Source organism: Amia ocellicauda, chromosome 10, assembly GCF_036373705.1.
Source record: "Amia ocellicauda isolate fAmiCal2 chromosome 10, fAmiCal2.hap1, whole genome shotgun sequence".
NCBI classification, from domain to species: domain Eukaryota; kingdom Metazoa; phylum Chordata; class Actinopteri; order Amiiformes; family Amiidae; genus Amia; species Amia ocellicauda.
In genome coordinates this window covers 21,772,384-21,799,347 of record NC_089859.1, presented here as the reverse complement: position 1 = coordinate 21,799,347, position 26,964 = coordinate 21,772,384, and the positions used below count along the sequence as shown (strand labels likewise).

Here is a 26,964-nt window from a genome sequence, read left to right as displayed (position 1 = left end):
CAATTTTTTTTCTTTTCCAAATTGGCTCCTTTGAGAAGAGGTTTCTACCTAGGCGTGCCGGAGTGATGGACGTGACTTTTGGTTATTAATTTTGCTGTCTACCCCAGCTACTGTCAAGAATCATTTTCGTGGTTGTTGCTTAATTTGCTCAATTCTTCTGCTCAAGATGAAAGAGGTTTTTCCAAAATGGTAAATCAGTTCAAACATGTTTAAACGCAAGACAAATAAATGCACACTGGGGGTCTTATTGGTGGATAATTATACTGTAGTGAATGCCCTCAGAAAATGAAGATTAAATTAAAATGAGCCACTTCATATCAAAGGACTGAATCTTAAGTGGATTCGAGTCTTGTTTTCCTTTGTATTGAGAGAGAGAGAAAAAAGAAAACAAACACATGCACACAAACAAACACATCCCACTTGCTCCTGAACAATAGTGAATGCACTCGCGCTTCTGTTGGTGCCTGAATAGTTTCTTGAGAACATCTGGCACAAAAACATGCAGACAGAATGCATATAATTACATTCAAGATCAGCGTGAAAGATCACAAGAGAACAGGAAACGCGGGACTTTGTCAGCAATAGTCGAACAGACCGTACTTTCACTGCACTTCATCTTCAATAAGGAGAATGGAAGTCATGAGAAGAAAAGCTTTGTGTTGTTTACCCTTCAAACTCACATATTAAGGGACTGTGAGCTTGAGCTACTATTTATAGTTTCATCTTTGAACTCATCCTAATATGACGTAAGAAAACTATTTTTAATTTTCATATAACACGTTAAAATATGATTTTTAAACCAATGAGTAATGATCCCTATTTGCATTTAATTTCCCTTCAATAGTAAAATCAACAGAGTGTGACTATTAATTAACTTAATTAGGGTAACTTAATTATGCTCTTTCACAGGTCAATATGTGGAGCTGCTCAGATTAATAGCAAGGCTTGTAAAGTTAATCTTCTTGTGTAATGAAGATGACATCAAGCCATGTATTAAATGTTATCATGTAAACGATGATGCGGCATTTTCCTTTTCATATTTTATTTACCAGATAATGGGGGGATTTCAGTGCTATCTGGAAGATAACAATTGAATGCCTAAACAATTTAAAAATGCAACCTTTGATGTGAATGAATCCGAGCAGAAGATTCTAATACTTAAACTCGCTCTGTTCGCCTGGTGCTAACTTTATAATTATAAACACATCTCAAACACATGGTATCCAGTACCAGGAAATATTCAGATCACTTAAATTTCCACTTAACCCAGACAGAATAGTGCTGTATAATTATTGTTTAGTGCAACACTTAAACAAAGTCACCGCACATTCTCAGACTCGGGCATGGTTCAGATGGCCTTTCGTAAGACACTGCGAGTTGGGGTGGACAGTGTGTCGGGGTGGACAGTGAATGCGATGTTTATGGCTGGATCATCTCTGCAGCAGGAGCACTAACACCCTTCCCACGCTGACGGCTGGGTCTCCGTTCAGAGGCGGCCAAACAGAAAATAAGGATAACTGTTCTTTAACTGCTAAGGCACATGATTAATTTCCATTGGTGTCTAAAAGCACTCCCTGATGACGTCCTGGGGATTTCATGGTGCCGGGGCTGGTTTTATTAATAGGACAATGAGCGTCTGTGCACTGCTGGACCTGAACAGCACATATTTAATCATTTATTTTAAATTTTACAATACATATATGCATGCACACACGCACACAAACTATAATTTCTACTCTTCCATCGCCAACCAAAAGCCCCAACTACCCTTGTTGAGCCAGAGGAGGAGATGAGAAAACCCACCTGGCACTACTGTACCTCTGGCACCATTGGCATTATGTGAACAAAAGCCAGCTATTCTCAAATTGTGCATTATTTACATATTTTATTTAATAACACAGGAAGGCCCGATCAGATATAAACTTCACCCACAATATGCTCTCCCAAAGGGTTGGTAAAAATCTCCGTAGTATAATCTGTAGTGCAAGTTATTTTATACTGCACATTTTATATGAGCATTTCAGGATATTTGTAGATATCGTTTTAAATGTAGGGGTATAAAAGCAATTTTACACATAATAACATATACATGCACCTATATATTCCCATTAAGGACTGTCCCTATTCCGTGTTCCTTAGAACAAATTAACAATCTGAGAATGGAGACATGCCAAGTTTGTTAATGGAGTTTGCTGTTTAAATACTACAGACATTTATTCCCTCTTCGGCAAGAATAACAGAATGACCTTTAATACTTAAAGAGATGCCTGCTGATGTTTTTAATCCTCTTAAGCTTCTCCCAAAGACCTTCTGACTAATGGCAGCCATCTTAAATTCACAGGGTTTCATTTGCTATATATATATATACACACACACACACACACACACACACACACACATATACACATACATGCACACACACATATATATCATTTATGTATATATACATTTATAAGAAATCGAAACAAACAAAAATATAAATATAGACACAAGGAAATCTCCACTCTGTAGCCCAGAGTGTGACTTAGTCCTTGAAGAAAATCACATCTAAACTCCTAAACAGTAATAATTTCCTACCATCACTCAGCTGCCGATTAATTTCCACATCCACATTAGCGTTTTCCACATCAAGTCAAACACACAAGAACGTTCGTTGGGGTGAAGGGAACATCAAACTAATAATGTATAAAGATATCAAATATATATAAGGACTGGCCAACAGGGTTACAATCCAAAACAATATGGAAAGAATGGCTATGAAACCATGACTGAACATTTCAGCTTGAATTAGGAACAGTGTGCGAGGCTTCAGCCAGTGTGTCAAAATGTTGTGTTGCCTTAAATATAATGATAGTAGTGACGGTCACTCTTTTGGCCACAAAACACTAAATTAATTTCTTCAGTGCTATCTGGTGACCCTGGGAAAACTAGCTGGAGATGAAGGGCTTATTTTTCAACATGATAATGACCTTAAACACCAGACCAGACAGAACCTGAATTAAGAAAGATATACAATTATGTAGCTGGTATTAAAAAAACAAAACAAAAAAAACACTAATTTACTTGAATTTATTATTTTCATTTTAAGGAATTTATGATGTATACTATTATATTAGCTACAATAATAAAGTAATTTCTTTACTCATGGAACCATTATTTAAATATTTCAGTATCAGTTTTACTGAGTTTCTTTACCATCCGTTGGCCTTAATAAAAAGCCTACATATCAACTCACGCACAACAAATACGCACATTTATTTCCAGTCTGAAACTCCCTGTATTTTATATCAGCAATTAATCTAATCACATGATTCATCATTTTCAGGAAGCGAAAACTATGCAAGCCGTAAATTAGCTTTAAACAAGCTTTGCATAGCGATGTAACATGCTTTCAAATTAAAGACCTGTCAGTATATTACAGGGGGCTGTCATTTTATTACTCAAATCAATTCTGCCTGGCCTGGGGTGGAAAGCAAATGGTTGCCGTCCTCATTTGCTGGAGTTTATCTCCAGACTAACAGGCTCAGGAAACATCACTGCAGTAATAATTTTTAACCAAATTCTAATAAAGACGTTATCACCAGAAGCAACACACAAACACAACGCCTTTCTTTCCTGTTGCAATTTCATGAAAATTATTTTTAATTTTCAGAAAATATAATTAAGAGATCCAATATTTAGGTGGCAGGCAAAAACACATGCTTTTCAAGTCACAGCTTCATCATATTAACAACTGTGGGTTCGCAGTCAGAAGATCTAGCAAGAAGTGAATAATGCTGCGCTCAAATTCCATTTGGAGAGAAAAAAAAAGCTGGCAGACATTTTTAGTATTAAAGGGGAAAAGCACCGGGCACTCAAAATGTGGATCTAAAAAGTGTGTGGCACAGTGTGCAGACTTATGCCAAGCACAAACATTATTGTTGACCTTTTTTTCCAGTTGTTTAACCTTGCTGCTGTTTGAGATTTATACATGATATCAACCACCGAGGCAAAATGTGTTCCATTCATATTGGGTTTGGATTGAAGTTTTTGATTTCAATTGTTTGATTAAATTGATGTATTAGTTTATTTAGAGTGAATGTGGAGTGGAGGGGTGTTGTATTTCCCCCTGTACCTGCTGTGCACGCATATACATGTTGGGGTTTCCCTTGCGCGCACTATACGAGCAGATCTGCACTACAGGTTTTAGTTTTTAATCCACCTCACTCAATAGAAATTGAGATCTGGGGACTAATGTTTTGGTTGTAGTAGAAACAATTTGGCAGGTAGACCACTGAACCAACACACCCTACATTCTGTGCCAAAATGTACTAAACAGGTTTTCCCTTAAAATTGTAAAAATTACAATTTATATTTCATTTCGCATTAAAACAAGTTCCAGAGTTATTTGATGCTAATCCTTAAAGCAGACCATATACCTATATACACACATTCTCTCACTCTACATACTTGTAAGGCCTACATACATATATACAGATGCACACGCACATTTAAAAAACACTGACATGTTCATAACTAATACTTAAACTCGCTGTAAGCAGGTCTGGGCGTTTAATTAGTAGGCTTATTATGACTGAGATTGTTTTATAATACTTGTATGCATTGTATAAAGTTTGAATTCAGATTAAAGTGATCTGAAAAACAATTTAGTCATGCTCTTGCACTTCAATTAAAAGGCACCGCCACGAAAACAATGCGTCTGTGAAATTACTGGAGCTTGTATGCTAACACTTTAATTTTCATTTATTGTTCTAGTCAGAGTCGAATCAAAGAAATAAAGTAAAATGAATCACCTTCTAGTTTACACTACTAATGTTACTGTTACTAATGTGATTATTATGTCTCAGCAGACGCCCTTCCTCCAGGCTGTACAGTTTGAACAAGAAACCTTTTCAAGACATTGCAAAGTGCAGTAAACAGTCTGTACTAAACACAATGCACCTTACAGTTTTTTGTGTGGAATTTCTTTATTCTCAGCAGCACAGTTACTGTTATAAAATTAGACCTTTTATAAGTTAAAGGAGAAAAAAAACAAGACAGTCATTTAAAAAGCTGACATTTACAAGTATTCATTTTCTGAAGTTACTCTACCTGAAAGGTCACCGTGTACTTAAGCAGTGCGTTCCCACTCTGCAATCCTCTCAGAGATATTTTAAGGTGCTTTTCTTTCTACTTAGCAGTTTGTGTGCTTTGGTATATACGTGTGTGTGTGTATGTGTGTGTGTGTCTACATGTCTATTTACTATATTGTTCATTGCAGTCCTATTAAGCAGGATGTAAGTTTTTCTGACTAATAAATACATAACAGCAAAGTGATATGTAAAGGGTAAAGTCCTTTCAATTTGTCTCCAGGTGAGAGACACTGAATAAGTGCATCCTCTGCACAAGCCTTTCACACACAAAGAACCTGAGGCCTAATGTTAAAGCTGCTGGGTTCCCGTGGCCTGGTCCCAGCAATATGAGGGATTGTTCACTGTTGATCTTCATTAGTTGAGATCAGTTACATGGCAGGAACGGATGTTATACGGCAGCTCAGAGGGGCTACCCTTGACTGCGGATGTGCGGCAGGTCAACTGTAACAACACTTTTTATAATTAAAATCGGGAGAGTGCGCACTGGATTTACAATAAGCTCTTCAGTGAAGGGGAAGGTCTTCTCCTGCACCCTTGGTTGGAGGCACCTACTTCTTGCACAGATTAAAGATTAAATATTTCAAAATGTCATGCCAGGTGCAATAGCAGCTCAAAATGAGTAACTGTATTGTTCTTTCATAGGTAAAATGTTTAAAATCTGATCTGAAGGAATAAATACACTTCTTTTCCTCCTCTTTAAAGCATAATTATGTAAACAAAGCTTCGTTGGGGAAACACGAGCTCCAGGCGCTAATGAATCGGAGAACGCCGGTGTGGAGTGAGTTCACTTCCACAGACCGAGAGGCTGACAAGTCACAAATCAAACCACAGCCGAGTGGGCTTTGACGCGATGATTAAATGTGGCGCTATCTAGTCCTTGGCTCAAGAGACTCTGCCTTGCACTTCAATACGGCTGTCAAGAAATACTTTGGAAAGCAAAGGCTGGTTTAATCCTCGCCCCCTTTCACCTGGTACTTTTTCAGAACTGTGTTTTAAGTCTCTCTCTTTTTCATCTGCCGCTAATACAATCACTCAGCGCCTTTGTAGAGAGAAATGTAATCCTTATAATATTACAGCAGGTCACCTATCAGTAGCAGCTCGGTCTTCCCTTGACTTATAATAGTCTGACAAGAAAGGGGGAATTTGGATTGAGTGGCTCCTGCGCTTCAACATCTGTACCGTGAGGATACTGGGATGGTAAGAGTATAGGAACGATAGTGTGGATTTATTCGTTATAGCTGAAATTCATCAATTAAAATCTAGAAACGAACGGATCAACACAAGCTCCGATGTCAAGTTAGATTCATGCAGAACAGTAAAATATATGTATATTTTGAAGACGAATAAGATACAATAATGCAATTGCTACACTCATGCCTGGCACAGACTTTTATTGCACAGAGAAAAATCTAAAAATAAAAACAACTCTCAACTCATCACGAAGATACAGAGAACATTATATATATTTTCCTTTCATATTTATTTTATCCTTAAAATAATAATATTAACCCCCCGCCTTCATGCAAATGACTAAAGTACAGTGAGACAGGACTGCCCTTTCAACAAAATTGAATGCAGTTATATTTATTCATTTAATTTGCTTCCAGTGGAAACCAGGCGGAATACAATATAATTTAATAAGAAAATATTATTTTTATTCTCGTGGAACCTGTGCCATTTTCAGGAATGTTAAAATTAAAACGAGGGTGGGTTTGAAAGGTCTTGGAAAAAGGCTTTTCATAAGGGGGGAGGGGGGTTTAAAGGACCGATCTGATAATAAGCTGTCATGTACCGACTGTGCTGTTCTTAAACAGATTTCAGACAATAATGAAAGTCTCAGAAAAGCCTGGAATTTAACAAGCACTTTCTCTGCTGGCTGCACAGCAATCAGAATAACGCTTTAAACTTCAAATGGCCACAGATTCCCTTTGATCCATAATTAAGAACTAATTCAATGAGCAGACAAACCATTTTAAACCGTTTTCAAGATGGGCTGAAGCCATGTATGCAGGAATAGTGCTTAAGAATGTATTATGTCGGTATTTACCGCTTATTTTTAATAGACTACTGTGTTGCTTGTTTTATTTGATTTTGGTCATTTGCATTTTTCCTAAAACTAAACCAGGACTCTCAGGGTTTGGCACATTCAGTGACACACCCAGGCACTCACAACACACCCTGGAAAACAGAGAAGATATAGAGGTTATGATTGGGAATTGTGCAAAGGATGTAAATGAAGAAGTGCAAGTAAACTTATTGTGTACCATGAATCACAGTTACTCCCATTAGCCCGTGGCTCGATGGCAGCTGGCAGTCATCTTCAGAAAAGTGATGCATTTAAGATCTGAAAGCCTGTCAGGACCTTTGTGATGAACATTGTCTATTACGGAGAAGTGACAGGCAGTAGTCCTGGCTAAGAAGATGCTACCCTAATGCCCCGCAGCAAAGTCACTGACTGTCCATTATTTGACTGACAGGGAAATATGGGAATATATTATTACGAACAGCCAGCGGAAGTTAAAAGTATCACAATCGAGTGCCACACAAGGAAAGACATGGGAAACAAAAGTCTAGTTTATTGTGGAGCAGCACCTTTTTTGTGAAGTTATAGTAAGTTACTCCAAATTATCAGTCTTCCACTGCGTTCAAGCTTTGCGTTTGTCTTGCTAAATCTGTAGAAAAACTCCGCAAACACATTTTAAATCGGATAGAGAAGTAGTTTGAAATGGTTGTTGCCGATTAAGTCATTTGTATGCAACCCTGTCTGAAAGAGAAACATGTTGCGATGCATTTCTGAGATCTGTGGCCTAGACCACATCAAATCTGTAACCTTCCTGTGAATCCCCAATTACAAACTCACACCCTATCATGTTTCTATTCTAGTCATAGGAAGTCACGTTTCTCAACAAAATTACAAACAGGATGTGGTAGAGGTTTGTTATATCGTGGTCTAGGCCCGTCTCTCACTGCCTGAAGGGTTTCTTGGGTAAATGTTTGATACTAAAAAACACATAGGTCTGATGTGAGTGTGTGGAGTTTTGCTTTGACCCGTCACGCTGACTTTTGATTTCTAGTGAGATGTTTACTACAGCTTCCTTACACAGGCAGCCAACTCAGTGCGGTGTTGCGATTCACTACTGTTGCCTACCTTGGAGGATGAGGTATCACACTCCTGGCAAATCCAGCCATAGCCTGTCTGCTTTGGGGACTTCTTCAGCGGAGGGTCCAAACACCCGAAATGATAACACAAGCGACACTCATCGCATCTGAAAAATAACAAAGCGGGTATTCATGATTTATCTGGGTTTTGGATACAGCACCCCGGGATATTTGAACATGGCAAAGTAAAGCTACAGCACAGCACAGGTGTTAGACCCAGCGATTTATTTGTGACAACTGAAAGTTTAGTTTCCTTTTTGTCTTGTATAGAATGTAGTGGACGAATTATTCACAAGTCTTCAAATGCAAGGACTGTGACAACACTGAGGGTCACCTAACACTGATACTTGTGGAACCCCTCAAGGTAATTGTGGATTTCCCCCTGTGCGCAACACCGGTAGAGGATGCCTATTCCTTTCTATTCTTGTTCTTTTGGTTTAACAAACACTTATTTTAAGCAGTTTGATAAAATTAGTGATTTAAGAACAATTTTTTAAAGATACTAAAGGTCATATGTGTCTGCTGAATACATGACCTTTAGTATCTTTTAAAAATTGTTCTTATATACACATCGCATGACTGCAAATAAGGACACATCTGTCGGAAACCCTACTGTGTGTAACCACAAATGTGGGGAAACAAATGCAGATCAGAAAGAAGCAGTTAAAGGACACTGGAGCGGAGGAACAGAACAGCACCGCACCCTGGCGAAAACAAGCAGGCGACAGAGTTTCAGCTGCTGAAGGATGCTTTTCAGTTCGGCTTACAGCACAAATTAAGCTCAAACATGCACAACACCATGCGTTGAGTGCAGCGCTGTAGGCCACAGTAATGAGAGCGCTGTCAAGGTAAGCAACAGACATTTGTGGAAACCCATACCGCAACAAAAAAGGCCTTTTCATGATGCAAGAACAGAATAATTGTTCTTCTACTGATATGACTAATATCAACAAAGGAAAACTGGTACTTGAATGTGTTTATATTACATTGATATATGTACAGCATTCACATGTTCAGTGTTATACTTTTTGCCTTCATTCTATTTTCTTAAAAACAGGCAGTATTTTCAAAAGAACATTTAAATCACGGCAGCAACTCAACGTCCAACAAGAAATAACCTTCAAGACCTTCACATTGATTTAATAACTATTCATAATCTGGGGAGAACTACTGCACTCAGTGAATGTGTAGTGAAGGCAGAGTTATACTACACAACCTCCATTTTGTTATTCACTAGCAGCTACAATTTGTTGTTTCACTGCCCTTCAGTCGCTGACTGATTTGCATGGTAGAGAGAAGAGGCGAAAAAAAAAAAAATCAACTAGCTACTTTCCTGTCCATAATTAACTAATTATGTAGTAATCAATAGTGTAGATTCCGATTTTACAATGTAAATCAGATAAATGAGATAACAGTCAAGGGTCAATCTAATTTTATTTCGGGAATCCAATGCCTGCGTTCATTTCCATTCAGCCGCCGCTACCTGCACAGGAGGGGGCCTTATCAGCTGCCTTGCAGGAGCCGAGGAACGAACGCCGGGAACAGGCTGTGCATTTCCACAGAGCGCGCGAGAGGCGCTCAGAGACACGAATAAAAGGTACAGGGTGTCAGGCAAATTGACAAAGAGCCGCTTCTCACAGACAAGAAACCCAACGTTCTCTAGGTAGCCGTACCCATCGAGGACCTTTAAACTAATTGCTGCAAAAGGTGTCGAGTTCACAGTTTTAATGAGCTTGTACTTATGGAGATACCCCAACGTGTGTGATGCTTCTGTCAGAACAAAAAGAAAGGGAAAAAAAAAAGACTGTAATGAAATTATAATAATCATAATAGATTGCATGTTATTACTTCACATTTAAATACTGTAAATAAGAATGCAGGCACCGGTTTTAAATTAAATTATATAAAAGCCAGGTAAATTCCAATGAATAAGACAGACTGACCCAAAGAAGTACTTACAGACTCAAAGATGTATTAACTGCAATGGTTGTGTATTGGTTGTTGATACTTTCGGAATTGGAAAGTCTTCAAATGTGTGGTTCCACTTAAAAATATAAAATATATTACCTTTTTATTAATCTAATAACAAAATTGAAGTGTATGTAAACAAAGGTTGTCTACATTTCTGCTGCAGCGACATCTTTTCAAAGCCACCTTTTATTGTCTGGTGATGCATTGTATAAGTATGAAAAGTATCCCGTGCTGAGGAGATAATTAGAATCATGTAACCAAAATAAATATTTATTAGCAGACACCCTTACCCAGAGCGACTTCCAGTTTTCACAAAGAAACACTCCAATTCCCCTGGTCAGGTGGTGTAGAAAGCACCCTCACAACAAGAACATCTCAAAGCTGAATCACAAGTTTCCCCTGGTGGCTGTAATGCAGATCTGGCGGAGCTGACAAGAGAAACGAACGTCTGTCTCTACTTGTTCTCCAGTGGACGTGTCACTTGGGGAGATCGAGAACTGACAGACAGTGGTCACACGGGTCAGGGATGACCGTGTGATATGCTGGTACAGTATTTTTCATTCCAACAAAGCTTTTTGACCCAATCTGACAGAACTTTAGAGAATTTAAGCAGCAGAAGTCCTAAAGAGACACATTAAACGTGGGATTCAGACCACTGGATAGGCTAATACAGGGCGCTAATTTTTACACAACACATCAGAGTCTTTCAAGGTTAGGCCACCGATCACATGTACACAGAAGATGACTTCCCAGCTCTCATCAGCAGCGGGAGGAAACGGGGAGAGGGTTTGTGGCGTTGAAGCTGGTAAATTAATTCCCAGGTCCGAATTGTCAGATCTCTGTGCTAACTGACATCTGTCTATGTTCCTCTCTCTATACAACAGACAAACACACACACACACCTGGTTTGCAAGACAGATATCTTTAAATAACGGCCAATGTGGAACTAGATTGCTACGCCATAGTCCAGTTTCAGGGCATACGAAAATCTTAATTAATTTATGTTTGCAAAATAACTAATTTATTGCACTTCATTCTGTTTTTGCATTTTTTGTCTCAAAATCCAATATTCATTAACAGCCACATATGAATAGCAAAGCCCACGACCACAGTCTGTAGCCGAGTCCGGTACGGTGACAGTCTACCAGAGCAACATCTTCAGGGATCAAAAGCGTCTTTGTGTTGTGTTATTTCACAGCAAGGAGAGATTAACAAGGAGCATTGGCATATAAAAAAATATAAATAACGGACCCAAAGAACAATTGATTCAAAGGGGGCAAATGTGCATCTGCCCAGAAACTTCTGGATATTGAAATTATTTGAACTGCTGAAAAGAAGACAAATGGCTCGAATGTTGCCAGGAGACTAATGAGATTTGCTCCATTGTTCTACACAACTGGAAATTGATTTCATAGAGGTTTGTGCTTTCTGTGGAAGTACACAAACTGTTCAGCTCCTGTTATAGAAATTTAAGCCTCCAATTCCTTTGAGCTTTTTTATTTTTCCTTCAAAGTGCTAAAATGATTCCGAATGTACCCCCCCCCTTTAATTACTATGCCTTAATTAACCTTTTGTAATGTTTGTTGTATATCACCATAAGCATCTTTGAATTAAAATATTGCTCAGTGATGCAAACAAGGTAGGCCTAGAAAGATGATTACTTTTAATTGGAATTGTAAATGGAAAGACCCATTATTTTTCTTAAAGGAAACGTTGGCTATAATTAAGAACAGAACCACGTATGTATTGTTATTATTTTTAGTAGTAGTAGTATCATCATGTCTTCTACATTGAAAGTGGTTTGTATTGAAAGAGAAAGTATTACAATCTCATATAAAACCATCTGACAACTCCAATAACTTTACAAGGAGGCTGTCAGCCGAGACGAATTCCTCCGCAGCAGCAGGTGTGTCTTCAATAACGCACCCCTCTTCTCCTCTATCTGCTCTCGAGATTGCACTTAAAGACCTTGTCACAACAAGGTCCTTGATGTTATCAAAGCAATTTGGGGCTACTTTAATCATTGGCAAAATTGAGCAACCTGAAGAAATTTGGACTTGACAGAATTCAATCACTCCAAAGAGTGGTTATTGATTGATGTAATCTTATTTGGATGCAAGGAAACATTATTGATTCTCTTTGTCTGCGACACGTCTTTCTCCAGTTGTATCTCTTTCATCTCGTGTTTAATCTGCAAGGAGTTCTTAACGGTCTCCCCGAAGCAAAAGCTCCTTCATCTGAGCTTATCTTTCTTGTTACTTCAGTTCATATTTTACCCCTCAAAGTAGCCGCTGCAACAAAATGTGGTAGAAAGCACCACTACCGTACAAACGATGAGCCACTCTGGATTGAGGAAGCAATCACTCGACAATTTAATTAACTTCACATGTTAAACACACATTCTGGGGGTGGCGGGGAAAGGAAAAAAAAAAAAAAAGTTTAAATTTAATAGATTATAAAGCAACCCAATATAAAGGTAGATTAACCATATTACTCTTTTACTTTTAGAGGGCAAATCTTTGAGAATAATTTGTAGATCCTAAAAAATAAAATAAAATAAAATAAAAAACCTACATTTTTAATTGCTTTTCAAAAAGAGAAAAAAGTTATGAAAATATACTTAAGTAATCTTTTAAATGCTTGAAAACTACATAAGATAAAATGGAAAGAATCTGGCAGTATGAGACACCCATGTTTAATGACAGTGTCAACCTGTGAGTGTGGTGGCAAATATTAAACCATATTTCCTGGAAACAATGCTTAAATACTGAATAAGTTCTGTATTCATTTAAAAATCCTAATTAAAATATTGAAAATTCAGTCATACAAGCGTGACACTGAACAGGAAAGACTATTAAACCCTCACATGAGATTAACAAACAAACAAACTATGTGACACTCCATTAGAATAGCAATATGTCTGACATTATTTTATAAATAAGCTAAAGAAGCTCTTAAGTATACAGTCTATATATTGGTAGTTCCTACCCTTTTCATCACCAGTTTTATTAGTCTAACTCTTGCAAAAACAGCAGGATAAATTCATCACAGGAACACAGAGTAATTAACAGAGGAGTAACCATGTGCTGAAGTCAATAATGCACAATGCAGTTGCAAATTGATTTCGGGATGACAAAGTATTCCATCTTTTCCCACGGAAGTTACTTTCGGAAGGGTTGGATAATCTACTTCTGCAATCCGCCCACTTTTTGATTTACCTTCAGCCTTTTACTAGATTATAATGTTGAGTTTCATTTATTTATCAATAAAGAAGAGTTTGTACGCTAAACACGCTCACGTACATTTCGTGGTGTGCGCACAATAAGCGTCCGTTACAAAGAACACAGATTAAAATGCACCTGAATGTGTGCGAACGTACATATCATCTGGGAATCTCACCAAACAATTGTGCATCCATAGTCAACCCCTCACTAGAAGGACTGAATCAGTGATCAACAAACCATTCGCCTTCATGAGAGCATTGCTTGTTGTAGAAGAATGAAATAGCACCATTCCTTTATAAATTACCTCTTCTCAACAAAACTTCCAATCTACCCATCACACAAACTTCTCAAATACATCTTTCTTCCTTCTCCTTTGATATGGAAAGGCAGCATTCGTGCGCTATTCCCTCAAGCGATGCCCTTCTCTGTACAGGAAAAGCTACGGCTGCACGATAGCGACACTATCTCTTTCCTTTTAAATATAATATACAAATATTAAAAAGTGCATGTCATTTCGCTGTGAATTGAAAACGGGTCTGAAATAAAACATCACTAAAGATGCAGTCTATAACCTTTTTTATAGAATAACAACATTGTTTTTTTCCCCTTTTTGTTTCCTCTAAAGAATTTCAAAGACTTTGTTATCCATCTTGCTTCCTCTCGCAGATAAGAATTTGACAGGCCTATTGTTCAGGTCCACTAGTAAAACATTTTAAAGATGCACTTTTGATTATATTGACTCTGAATTGTGTCGTGTTGTTTATTTATTTATTTATTTATTTTTGGTTAAGGATGCTTTCTATGCAGTACAGAAAATGTCCCTTCGTCTTCTCTCTTGCATTAAATTGATTGCCATTAGAAACTGCCAAAACCACCCACAATTCTTCAAGACAACATGGTTTAGATAGAAAAAAAAAGAAAAGAAAAAACACTAGACAGTTTATAAGAGAATAATCAAAATGGCTGAAGAAATCGAGACGATACAATCCAAGCTAGAGCAATGGCGGAGTCCGCAGGCAATTTCGGAGGGAGAAGCTGCGAGTAATAGGATTCGGATGCTTGGTCACTCTTCCCCTACACACCTCACCCCGCGAGTGTGTTCCCTTTTATAGGAGAAAGGGGGAGTCAGCAAAACAAAATGCCACCGTTAAATCATCTCGCAGGATCCCGTGTCAAAAATGTAATGGAAAATGCACTCATCATCCGAAAGGTTAGTCTTCTTCCAGAGAATCTTTCCCCCCTGGTTCAGGACTCGTGCCTCAATATAACTGTGCCGAAACCACAGCCGGGAATTCTCCGCGGGATTCATGTGGCAGATGAAGGATTATGGCGTTTACGGTTGGCTATGCTGCACCGGTTCTGGCGGTAACTCAACTGCGAAGGAGTCCGTGATTTCGGAGACTTTTTGTTTATGTACAACTGCTGAAACTTGGCTATCTTGCAATGTCATGTCATGCCGGTAACCAGATTTCCTGTGAAAGCTTCTTATAGGAGATTGACAATCCACGGGAATAAGAAAGCACATCTTCTCTATGGACTTAAAACCCTGTTTTCGTACAGAAACAGATAGTCAAATATAAGCCAAGTAATTGTGCGGTGGTCAGTCTGTCAGAGGTGAAACTATGCTAACCATGTTTTCCAGTCCACAAACAGAAGGTTGCAAAGCATGAAACATGCAATGCACCGTTTCAAACCCCATTTTATCTCTGATGGAATGATTGTATTATAATTAATTAGTAATGTTGGAATTAAATTAGTATCAATTTAATAAAGATAAAGAGTAAAGTGTGGATTGAACCTGACGTTCATGATCTGTTTAGACTCTGCTGGGGAAGAGCCATCTGGTTTCGAGGTGGGCTTCGATTGCGTCTTCGCTGGAGGAAACGTCAGAAAAGGGAAATACAAAAACACTGAAAAGGGGATACATGGTTTGAAAGCAATGTAGCCAAAGATATGTCGCTTTCGTTTTTTTTTTTTTTTAAGTTTATGGTGACTTGTGTCCTTTATTATAGGTATGAGGAGAAAATATTTCAATTGGATGTAAATTAAAGAAAATACATTTTTTTTCTGATTGCTTTACTGGGAGCTGAAGTAGCTGAACGCTACAGTGTGCAGTAAAGGGTTAGAACAAGCATGAAAACAAACACATAAATAAATCAACAGCAAATAAAATCAGCAAATTACCAATATTCTGATTTATGACAGTGTTGCTCCACCCAAAAAATGTGTGTGTGTGCGCGTGTGTGCGTGTGTATATGTATATGAAGAGAACAGTATACATCTACTTTACTACAGTGAAAGCACAAGCATTGCATTGAAATAGTCTGGATCTGTGTAAGCAGTTGCCACGAGGAGTCCCCTGGGAGGATGGCATGTTACCCCCCAATGGGTGGCAGATAAAACATCCCACGAGCCCTAAGGGATGCTGTTTTGGGGGAATAGATGACACCTGTCAAAACCATTGACAGACCATAAGGCACAGATAATCAGATGACAACACATCCTGTGTTAGTTTTTCTGCATGTTACATTTTTTTAAAAATTTAATTAAAATATCTCATTGTCTCTTCCTCTCAAAATGAACAAAGAGCATTCACAGGGTAAAAAGACTGTAAATATCAGTCTACTCCGGAGTGTTCTCCGTTTCGTGCTTGGTGTTCGGTCGCTGTTATAATATTTGTGTGTCAAAGACGCACTGTATGCCCCACCCACCAACTGAAAGGATAACATTAAAAAACAGAAACTCCTTAAAAAAAAAAAAAAAAAAAAAAATCATTTGAGAAGAAAAAAAAAAAAAAAGTTAGAGATAGGACTAATCTCAGAAGGGAACGACGATGTCATTTTAGTACTATTCCGGGATAATGAATGATATGATTTACATTAAATCTGAAATACAGGACATATTAAGTATTTTAATCTGAGCATTACCTGGAGCCTAATTAGTTACAGAAGACCTGCCTGTGGAAGTTCTACCACCTGTGAAGAGCGAATCTGTTCGGTTCAATCCTAGAGATATTTCACATTGGTTAAAGATAGGCCTTTTAAAATGCATATCGGGACCGGAAAATATGAAGTGTGCGCGTTCACAATCCGATTGTGTAGAAGCAGAAAGCCCGTGACACAAACAAAGCCACAATTCAGGAACAGCGGCTTTAATTTGCCATTGACAGGAGGGTCAAAGTTTCTGTGTAATTCGGGACTACACTTCTTCCTGCCATTTACATTCATTCAACCGGGAGAAAAATGTGCTCATTAATGCCAATCACTTAAATGATTACCATCCCTCATGGGGAAGATATCAGAGGTGTACTCACACATGAGGGCTTAAACTTAATGGCGAGAGTTTTTAAAAGTCCTCCAATTCTACATTTTCTTTTCTTGTGTCCGAGTCATTAATCATTTGAAATTGTGCTGCTTGCGTGTCGAGCATCGCCAGGACAGGACAGGTCGTGGGACAACAAGGCAGGAAACACAGGCCACAACACATGCAAAATAAACAAATTAGGAAACTGAGGGTAAGTAATGATTTAGTAAAGGGGTTGCCAATTAACCTTTGCAAATGTTTCAAATCATAACATTGACAAACCGTAAAAACATGCAGGGTGGAAGTTGCATTCAATTGTATTCAAAGTATCACTACATGCCTTGCAAACACAACTCTGTAGCTGTGTAGCGAGAAGCATTAAATACACAGTTGTTTTGCATTAATAGAGGCATCAAGAAGACAACAACTGGATGCCAAGAAGGACCCAAGAAAGATCAGAATAAAAGTCTGCACTTGTACTAACTGCCAAGGACAGGAATAAAACAATGATATATCAACCCTATCAGATAATGAAGTACAGTACTGAAATAAAAGCCAATAACTGGAAGCTTTAAATGGGGCTAAGACAACTGCTAACCTTTCCTAATTAGAGATGGACTGTTCTTCGTTATAGACTGCAATTAAGTACCAGCTATTGACTTCGATGTTGAGGGAGAATTCCTTTTTGTAGGAGAGGGAAATGAAAGGGAAAAGAAAAGCAGGGGGAAAAAAAGAAAACAAAAAACAGATTATCCTATTTAATTACATCTAAACCCGCAGTGTAAATGTGTGTGGCAGTTCAATAAAGCGGATCAATCAGCACTTCCGCGGCGAATCCTCCCCCTAAATCACATTTCGTTTCCTCATTCAGCGCGGCCGTTTTATTCATGGGACATAAGGCGATCCTAATGAAGATGGAACTTTAATCATGGGGGGAAACGTCCGCGGGATCGGGCCCACCTCACTAGGTTCTCGTTGTCTCCCGGGCCCTTGCAGGTGGCGCACTCTGTCCGCAAGTCGTCCGCCTTGGGCTTCTTCTGCATCACCGATTGGCGCTGGCGTCTCTCCCGAGGCGGCGGCTCCTGAGGAAGAACACGGAGAGCGGAGAGGAAGCCATGTTGAATTTGGAGGAACACTAATGCTCAAAAAAGTATTGATGCCTTGGAAGGAAAAGAAAACTTACCTCTGGTTTCTCCTCTTCTGAAATCGAGACCCGTTTCCTCTTCTGACCTCTGGTTCTCTGAAAGAAATCAACAAGAATGATTTTAAACAGTATATGTTTGTGTGTATTATATATATATATATATATATATATATATATATATATATATATATATATATATATATATATATATATATATATAAAAAACATTAATTGCAAACAAACAATAAAGTTAGGTTAATGTTTCATGCCTCATAAAAGCTCAGAATACACCACTGTCTGGATCATAACCTTTTCAAAGGTAAATACATCTCCACTCCACTTCCCAGCAGTCCTTAGTCTTTTATGACTATGTTCAGATAGCGCCCACCCTCCTGAGCGACAACTGCAGGAGCCACAGACTCCCGGGGTTAATAATCAGAGGAGCACAGTCCTCCCTGCGTGAGAGAAACAACTACTGTTCCCCCGAATTACATCTGATAACTACTGCCACTGTATATCCCTGTTGTGTCACTCCGTAGTCAAAATAAATATATATTTTCAAGGTTGCGTGGCAGCATCTCTGTGAAGATGGGCATTGTCGAGTTCCCCTCGGCATTTTAATCCACATTAACCTGTTACCGTCATAATAACCAAACCTGGAGTGCAGCAATTACAGGGAATTCATATCATCGCGTTTTTCGATTCTAACTGCAAAGACGGGAGCGGAAAATGTCAACATAACCCAAAGTGGAAAAGGTCTGAGATTTGCGTTCAGAAATTGCATTTCTTGTGCCAGAAACTAACAAAAGTACACATTTCAATCAGATCAGTTTCCAAATATACTGCACAGCACTTCAAATGCACATGATAGAGTACAGTCCACTCTCTTTCAAAATCGGGTTTCTTTTTTAATTCAAAATGCAGATGAAGGTGCCCAGTGGTTTTAAAAGAGGAAGCAAAATCAACAACATATTTAAACAGATTGTGAAAACAATTCCATCTGTTGCCTTTGGCTTTGAACCATATGGCAGATGGAATAGTTATCATTATAAATGTTAACTGCTACAACATTGCCAATTGGCTTCTAAATTTACTGCCATCACTTCACTTGTAACAGTGGTAGCAAAAAAAAATCCCACAACACTTTGTTTTTTAAATGCATTATTCTTCTGAGATAATGCCTTTACCCTGTGCATTGTGTATTTCATCTTAGTTTGACAGTGATTCTGTGAGGAGTTGCTCTTACTTATCCTAACCTTACCCATTAATGCATGGATTCAAATACACAAACCCAACAAGCAGTCAAAGGCTGGAAATGTATAACTATGGTTCTAATAGGAGTTCAATTAAATATTACACTGAGCTGATAAAAACAAATAAAACAGTGGGTCTTTCATGGGACACCTACCGTTTAATTTCCCCTTGCTCTATTAAACTATTATATATTTGTATGCTTTCAAATGTACAGATCTGTCCAAATCTTTCAATGTCCATTATTTTCCATTAATATCGTGAAAACGGTACAAGACCGAAGTCTCAGAAAAAGGTCCGATGTTCTGGTCAAAGGGAAGCTCGGCCTTGCTATCTCCAGGGTTGTAAGCTTTTGTCACCAGGGCTGCACCAGCAGGAAACAGATTAGTCACTCTGCCTAAATTGAAATACCAATTCAGAACCCCACAGCTGCACGGGAACGGGTTAAATGATTGGAAAATGCAAAAGGAAGCCGGTCATTTACAGCTGGTGCTGGGCTTGTGTCTGAAGAAAGTTCAACGTTGATCCTAGCTCACAGTGCAGTCTGCTCATCAACCAAACATTTACTCCCTTGGCTCTCATTTGGCTCATTAACTTAGGCACGTCACAAAAAAAGGAGAGAAAAAAAGATGAAACCCCAAATAATAATGGAAATACTGTAGATACGTGAACGGGGCTGTTGATGTGGTTTAATTGTAAGCCACAGCACGGAGAGTACAAAAACAATTGAAGAGTAAGAAGTTGCGTTTTCTGCCTTGATTTGTTAAATTAACAATATCAGCCACTTCCCCAATTCACCACAAGCCTGTAATTGCAAAAGCACACTGACTAAATCCGTGATTCATCATGGTACAGAAACATTTCGATTTTACATGCCATTATACACCCACAAGAAAAGCAACGCTCGATTCAAAGTCATACATCTGACTGGATAACAGTATGATCTGCAACAAGTTCCGATTATAAAAAACAATGTCACTCGTGGTTGGGGTAGCAGCACAGAAAATTTTGCCCGACAGCGTCTGTGTTCAGGTGACACGCGTCTCCAGGCTTCGTCTCTGAATGCTGGGTCCGACAATTTGCTATGTCAACGCTTGATCACAATCATTGGAAGTGCTTGTGATTGTGGTGTCCCGTTACACACGCATGTCTATGTCATTTATCGTGATCTATGCCCTAGGGTTGGGCTTTATTATAAAATATGTGGATTTTGAACTGATTTTCTAATATTATTGACTAGGAAGAAACATGGAAAGTGAGAGAGTCCATTGGTCTAAGGATTGCGATGCACCAATGAAGTCTTTGGAGTCGATGCATGTCCGTAAGTACAGTGTACACTGCATCATAGTTAATAAATGAAGACAATTGAAGACAATATCCAAATATATAACTTTATCTGAAACAAAATATTATACGCTAAAGTGCGTTTTTGTGTTCCTTCTGTGTAAATCTGAAATACCTTTTGGTCATCGCGAAGGAACCACACTTCCAATTGAGCATTATGAAAATACAAACAATGCTTTTGTCATTGCAAGGTTTTCATATGCGATCCTCCATTAAATGTCTTTCTATTTATCTGTTAAAACACATTCTGTACAAAACAATAATCACAAAAGATTATTGCATTCAGAAGTTATCCCTCCCAAAATGTATTTTATAGGACCTTCAAAATAGAAAATAAAAAAGCTACATAATACCTTTTGCAGGGTTTTTATTTTTATTTTTATCAGACTTCTTTAGAGGGAAGAGAGAACAGAACAATCTCAGAAGATCTCCGTATGGTAGGGAATGATAAGTGAAAACAATAAATGATAAATAATAGTAGTAGTCACACACTTATCTACCTTGGCTCACGTTAAATAAATGAAAAATATACCCAGGAAATAAATAAATATATATATACGATGGTAATGTACATTTATAAAGGCTGTAGGAAACGCATAAATAAACTCATTGCTACAAAATATTCTTAAAAACAAAATAATTCTGTACAAATAAGGAGAAAAAACTGAAAGCATACATTATTTTGTGTTTCTACATCTTTGTAATGAAGCACAGCGCTCACCTACTGTTTGTCAAGTTAGAAAACAGGAGAAAACAGCCAAATATTTATCAACCAAGAGTATTTGAAAAACTTAGAATAAGATCTCACCATCTCACCATCAGGAACCTGTCTTGGTTCCCCTAGAGCTGAAAAATGATCTTCAGACTAGGATTTGAATATGAGGGTTTATCAACAAGGCCAAGAGGCAGTTCGTTACAGTTAGAGCAGGCATACTGTACACAAAGGTACAAAGGCTGGTTATGTTGGAAAATGGACTGGCTGGAAGTGAAAAGCACTGCAGGACACTGATAGGCTCTTTAGAGGAAGGCAATTGTATACATTTGAGGTTATTTTAAAGTCCACTTGAAATCTAAATAAGGGAAATCTGACGGCCTCTGCAGAAATGTGGTTTATTTTCCACCCTGAATTTAATGCAATAAATCCATTTACCACTTCCTTCTTGGCAGGTAACGACAGGCAACCTAAAGGACCGATTAGCGGAAATGCCATCAGAATCGATCACTTTACACGAACTGCACTTTTGCAAGACAGAAAATTTACCGTGTTCCTCACTTGAACCTTCTTCGGCTCCGGTGATACGTCCTGGGGAACGAATTTTATCGGCTCCTTGATTTGCCTCCTGGACCTCTTGGTGCCGTCTGGCAGGGTCTCCATTGCGATGTCAGCCTCCATGTCGCTGCTGGCTTGGTCGCACTCCGAACACTGCCTGCAAACGACACAAAGAGCATCTTCAAAAGGAGGAAGACGAGCTTGCTGCTTTTCACCACTTGAAAACACACCGTCTCGCATTATTGTGTTTCAGAGGACACCTGGGATGATTTAGGATCTTTTTAACTTGCCACTCTCTCTCCGTCTCTCTCTCTCTCGTATTTATTTCCTCTGTCACTTTATTATTACCATTATTTTTAAGGCTGTTAATTGCATTTTCAATACATAAAAGGATGAGGCGTAACAATCAATAACATGACTGTTAGGGTCAACTATGAAGACATTTTAGAAGAAAACAGGACAATAATAAAGTGAAAAGATGTGGCATCCCTTTAATCAAAAAACCCCAAATAATACAACAAATATTAGATTTGTATTGTGTGTTTTTTAGCGCCATTTATCAGAAAATGAATCCGAGCTAATATTTATCAGGCTTTGCTTAATCGGTCTTGCTTTCAGATTCACAGCTGCTAGAAATTATATTTTGTTCAGCTTTACGTGTCAGTACAAAAATAAGCATCTGCTCTATTTATTCAACCACATACAGGTTATTGGTTTTATATTATTGAGTTTTCAAAAGACAAATATGGTAGAACAATAAACAAACAGTACATCATGAAATAATACCAATGTTTATATGTTTTAATAAAAGGGTTTGATGGCTTTGGAAACAAACAAACCAAAAAACAAACCCTATTAAGGACACTTAAGCTTCTATTTTATACCACTTTCTTGTGTCTTCACTGGGCATTTCATGCTTGAATTGTTCTTCTTATCATCCACTAGACTTTCACATTTAATTAGTCCAGGTACATCTTGGCGAATATGACTGTGGTAGAAAGAGCTCAGCTGTATTGACTGTCTTCCTTTCATCTGTGTTTTGTCCCTTTCAAGATTAATAGAAAGAGGAAAAAAAAAAAAAAAAAAATCTTGTTCTTTGAGTGTGCGGGGGGGTGAAATAAACTTTCCTTTATTCTTACAATTACCATAAAACACTTTCAAAACTAAAACGCAAATGTCAAAGGCATAGACAATAAAGAGCTACATATTTGGACATTTATGTTTGGGATAACCCTGACAACTGGATATTTAGAAGGAAGGATAGAAGGAAAGAATTATCACTACATATGCCAGGTCACTGTTAGGCCAAGAGAAACCTATTCCACGATTAGTCCTAACAGCCAGAACCCCAAACCAAACCAGCACCAACACATGAAGCCACAACCCAACCAGTCTTAGATATGCCAGCAGAAGTACAACACCCAATATTAAATCAAATCAACCAATCCTAGCCAAACCCCGAAGTCTAAACCCAGTCAGAAAAGCTAAACATCTAGGCTGTAAAATACCAAGGCGCTAATAAAGAGGATAAATCTAAATCACGATTCGATAGACATTTAGATTAGTCCTCTGAATGATTCTTCTACCGGGATGCTCCCAGTGCTGTCCAGAAGATTAACCTCTAATTTGTGGGACAATCCTGGAGGGATAGAAACTATAATACATACATATAACACACACAGCTCTGTGGTTATAAAACGGGAAGCTCTGACATGTACACAACACCTCCAAGCTTAGAGACACTCTCTCTCTCTTGAACTCACATGGTTTGTAGAAAGGGTTCTGCTTAGACCTTCATAAATAAATAAATAAATAAATAAATAAATAAACTTCTTAATGGTACCGTAATAGTTTCCTTACCTAACCTAGTAATATAAGAACTGAGAACACCCCGTTGCAGACCGCTTAATTAGTTTTGACTTGCAAGAGCAGACATAATAAACTCTCTCTCGATTCTTATTCAGCAAACTGGAACCAAACTGCGGTCTGTTATTCATGTATTAAATTAGTTATTCTAATCACTGTCAGTTGTGTACATTCTCCTCTCTGTAAACAGACACATAATTTCATATTATATTTTATTTCATAAAACACATATACTAGCAGTTAAACACAGCCTCACAATCTTACAGAAATACAACTGAGAAAGGAATAACCAACAGCAAATTAAAAACACACAAATGCATGCGCACAGGTCCGTATGTCAATACAAACATGTTATAAATCACCAGAAATAAGAATACATATAAAATTATATTCATATAAAATTTTACTTCTTCCATACAGCACGAACAAACACGTAGGCACAACAAAATGCACAAAAAACAGTCACGCACTTATGCAGTAACATCAGAAACACTGGGTTTTTAAAGTTGAAACGTCAACTCGCCGGGAAGGGAAAACGCGATGGTTCAAGATTCCCTCGATACTAATCCCGCATTAGACTGACAGAATCAGATGTGTGCGGCTGTTTCGCTGATGGGAGCTCGAGTAATAGGTGCCGCTGTGCTCGCCCCGAGGTAACCTGCCTCGAGACGACTCTCCGCCCGCGCCGAGGAATTTCCTCAAAGCCGGCTTCCAGCCCGACACGCGCCTACCTCTCGAGACTCATTAGGAACGATCACAGACAACACAACGGGTAATTATTGAAGGAGGTTCACTCTGTAATGCAGTAGCCTTTCACTTCTTGAGCGCCGCCTTTTCATCACACGGAAACCGGACGACGAGGCCGCGGACGCGAAGGAGAGCTTTAAAGGAAGAACGGGCCGAAGCGTAAATCCGTACTCCGCACCCGGTACCGCCACAGACCGATTCATATTCAGGCTTGAGGCTGCAGATCAACTTTGACTCCTTAGAAGTCCACTAATTACCTGTGGATTTATAATAAATAAGACACAGGATTTGCTGAGATGAGGTCTAAAGGTCAAAGGCTATTTGGAGTCACGCTTTAAGTAATGGAAGTGATCAGGCCGAGATAAGTACCAAAAATAAGCGATTAGTCTAGAGATAAAGGAGACTAAGTCACACTCTCACCAGTAGCTGTTCTTGGTTTTCTTTGGCATCCTGGTGAGGGGCGGGTCTAAGCAGCCCAGGTGGTAGTAGAGCTTGCAGGTGTCACAGAGAAGGAGAAGGTGCTGGTCTTGATTCTTCTTGCAGATTCCACAGCTGTGAGAACAAAAAACACGGCTTCCTTCAGCTCAAAGAAACGGCTGAGGTTTACAGACCCATTTAGTCGGAAATACAACAGCCATTTACACTTGCTACAGCAAATAAATATAGATACAACACAGCTGTTATGATGTATCAAGAACTCTGCTAATGACTAGGAATAAAAACCACATAAAACTAATGTCTCATGTAGGAGATAATTTTCATACTTATTGGAATTCCGGAACAGTTGCTCTTTACACATTTAGACACATTTCAGTGCTATTGTTTGCTGATTTATGCAACTGTCGTCGGCTTATAATTTATCAATTTTCCCCACCCCCCAAATCCATAATGGCAATTAATTTTGCGATCATCTCCCGTCTGCACACACATATGGATGACAGCGTGCTCTTAACGACCCTGCGGGAGACATTCGCCGAAGCTGTCGATTCAGAAACGAAGGCACACAATGATCTGTCTGAGGATTGGCATTCTTACTAAGCGGTTATATATCCTTTAATGTATCTAAAAACATATACATAGCCTTCTGTTATAAATTAAAAGCATCACCCACTTCAATCCAAACTCAAAACACTCTAGCAGCGCACAACTTGACCTTCATGACCGACTGGACAGATTTTTCTTTTTGTGCTGAAAATAATCTAAATATTAAATTGGAAACAGGTTTACCTGTAGAGAACAGCAGGTAGAGTTGAAGATTTGTGTGTCCCCCCTTCTTTTTTACTTGGTTTCCTCTCCTTCGGGGCTCGTAAAATGTTTGGGGTGTTCAATTTCTGCAATTCCAGACATATTGCACAAGTTAGTAAAACAAAAAGTGACAATGTATTTATTAATATGTTTTTTTAGCTAGATTACTTTTCATCGTTAATTTTAAGATGGGCTTTAATTTCTTACTAAAGCAACGCCAAGCATCTAAAGGTCGGGATTGCATGCTTCACAATCACATGACGATGCCAAGGCGAGTAACAATGTGTGTATCAGTATCAGTGTGTAACAATTTATTATCCATTTCCCTTGCATTGTGCATAGTACAACACACCAGGTACCCAAGCATGATTTAGAAATGTAGTGAAACCCATGCCAGCCGAACAGGAAGTGTACCCCTGCAAGATTAAAAAAATAAAATAAAACCGGCGCACGTGCAAATCTCACAGAGAAATCAATTCCACAACTTACTCCTGTGCGAGTTTTGAAAGTGACAGACAAGGACAAGTTGGTTTAGGCCCAGAGAAAAACACTATCCTTGACAAAAGAATACTGAGGCAGTTTATTTTCCTCAACATCCCTGCTACATCGGTGCTCCATAGGTTAATTAGAAAAATTATCTTATTGGGCCAAACTCTCCACAAAGCAGACAAGATTCTCTTCGGGTTTCCACTAATCTGCAGCATGCTAGCTTCGCAGACAGCAACCATCTATCAAAGTCATTTCTCCGTGGCCCTGTGGGCCTGCATCTGCTCAGCCAACTGGAAAAAAGTGTCATGCAAGCTGTGCAAATGAATTCTGCTGCTGTTCGGTAAGAATTGCACGAGGAGACGCACTGGATTTGAGGGGTTGTTTTGCTCTCAGGTTAAGGAAAGGTAAAATACTGACGGTTTTGTTTGCAAACAGGAGGGTTGGTAACATTTGGGTAAAGGGGGATGAACTGGTTGTGCCCAAGAGCCATCCCAACACTAGTCTGACCAGTGCATTGTTTTGACCGTATCGTCTCAGAAAGAAGCACAGTTTTGTGTACTCCGCACATATTTAGGAAATGTGTGTGAATAGACCTCATCAAAACCTATACAGTGGCTTTAGTATAACAACTAATGTAACTTCTCAAACATAATAAAATCCCCTCAAACATGTACATTTCTTAAAAAAAAACTGATTCACCAGAGTAAGTTATTTGTGATGGATTTTTTTTGCAAATAATCAATTTTAACCGTTTTTCAAAAGTATAATTTAACAAAAACCAGACTCAACTGCAATAACAATAGAAGCCAACAGCCCAGA

At 38.5% G+C, this 26,964-nt stretch overlaps 1 protein-coding gene across 3 annotated transcripts in view; it reads right to left on the bottom strand.

Annotated features, from left to right (window-relative positions):
- Positions 1–26,964, bottom strand: part of phf14 (PHD finger protein 14) — a 63,978-nt gene that overhangs the window by 6,062 nt on the left and 30,952 nt on the right. The window contains exons 12-17 of one of the 3 annotated variants that reach the window (XM_066715527.1): positions 25,639–25,742; positions 24,832–24,963; positions 21,790–21,955; positions 17,973–18,029; positions 17,750–17,871; positions 8,281–8,398 (exon numbers count right to left, since the gene is read on the bottom strand). In XM_066715527.1, coding sequence (XP_066571624.1) covers positions 8,281–8,398; positions 17,750–17,871; positions 17,973–18,029; positions 21,790–21,955; positions 24,832–24,963; positions 25,639–25,742 — 699 coding nt within the window. The remainder of the gene's footprint in view (positions 1–8,280; positions 8,399–17,749; positions 17,872–17,972; positions 18,030–21,789; positions 21,956–24,831; positions 24,964–25,638; positions 25,743–26,964) is intronic. The other 2 variants (XM_066715528.1, XM_066715529.1) reach the window with 2 other exon arrangements.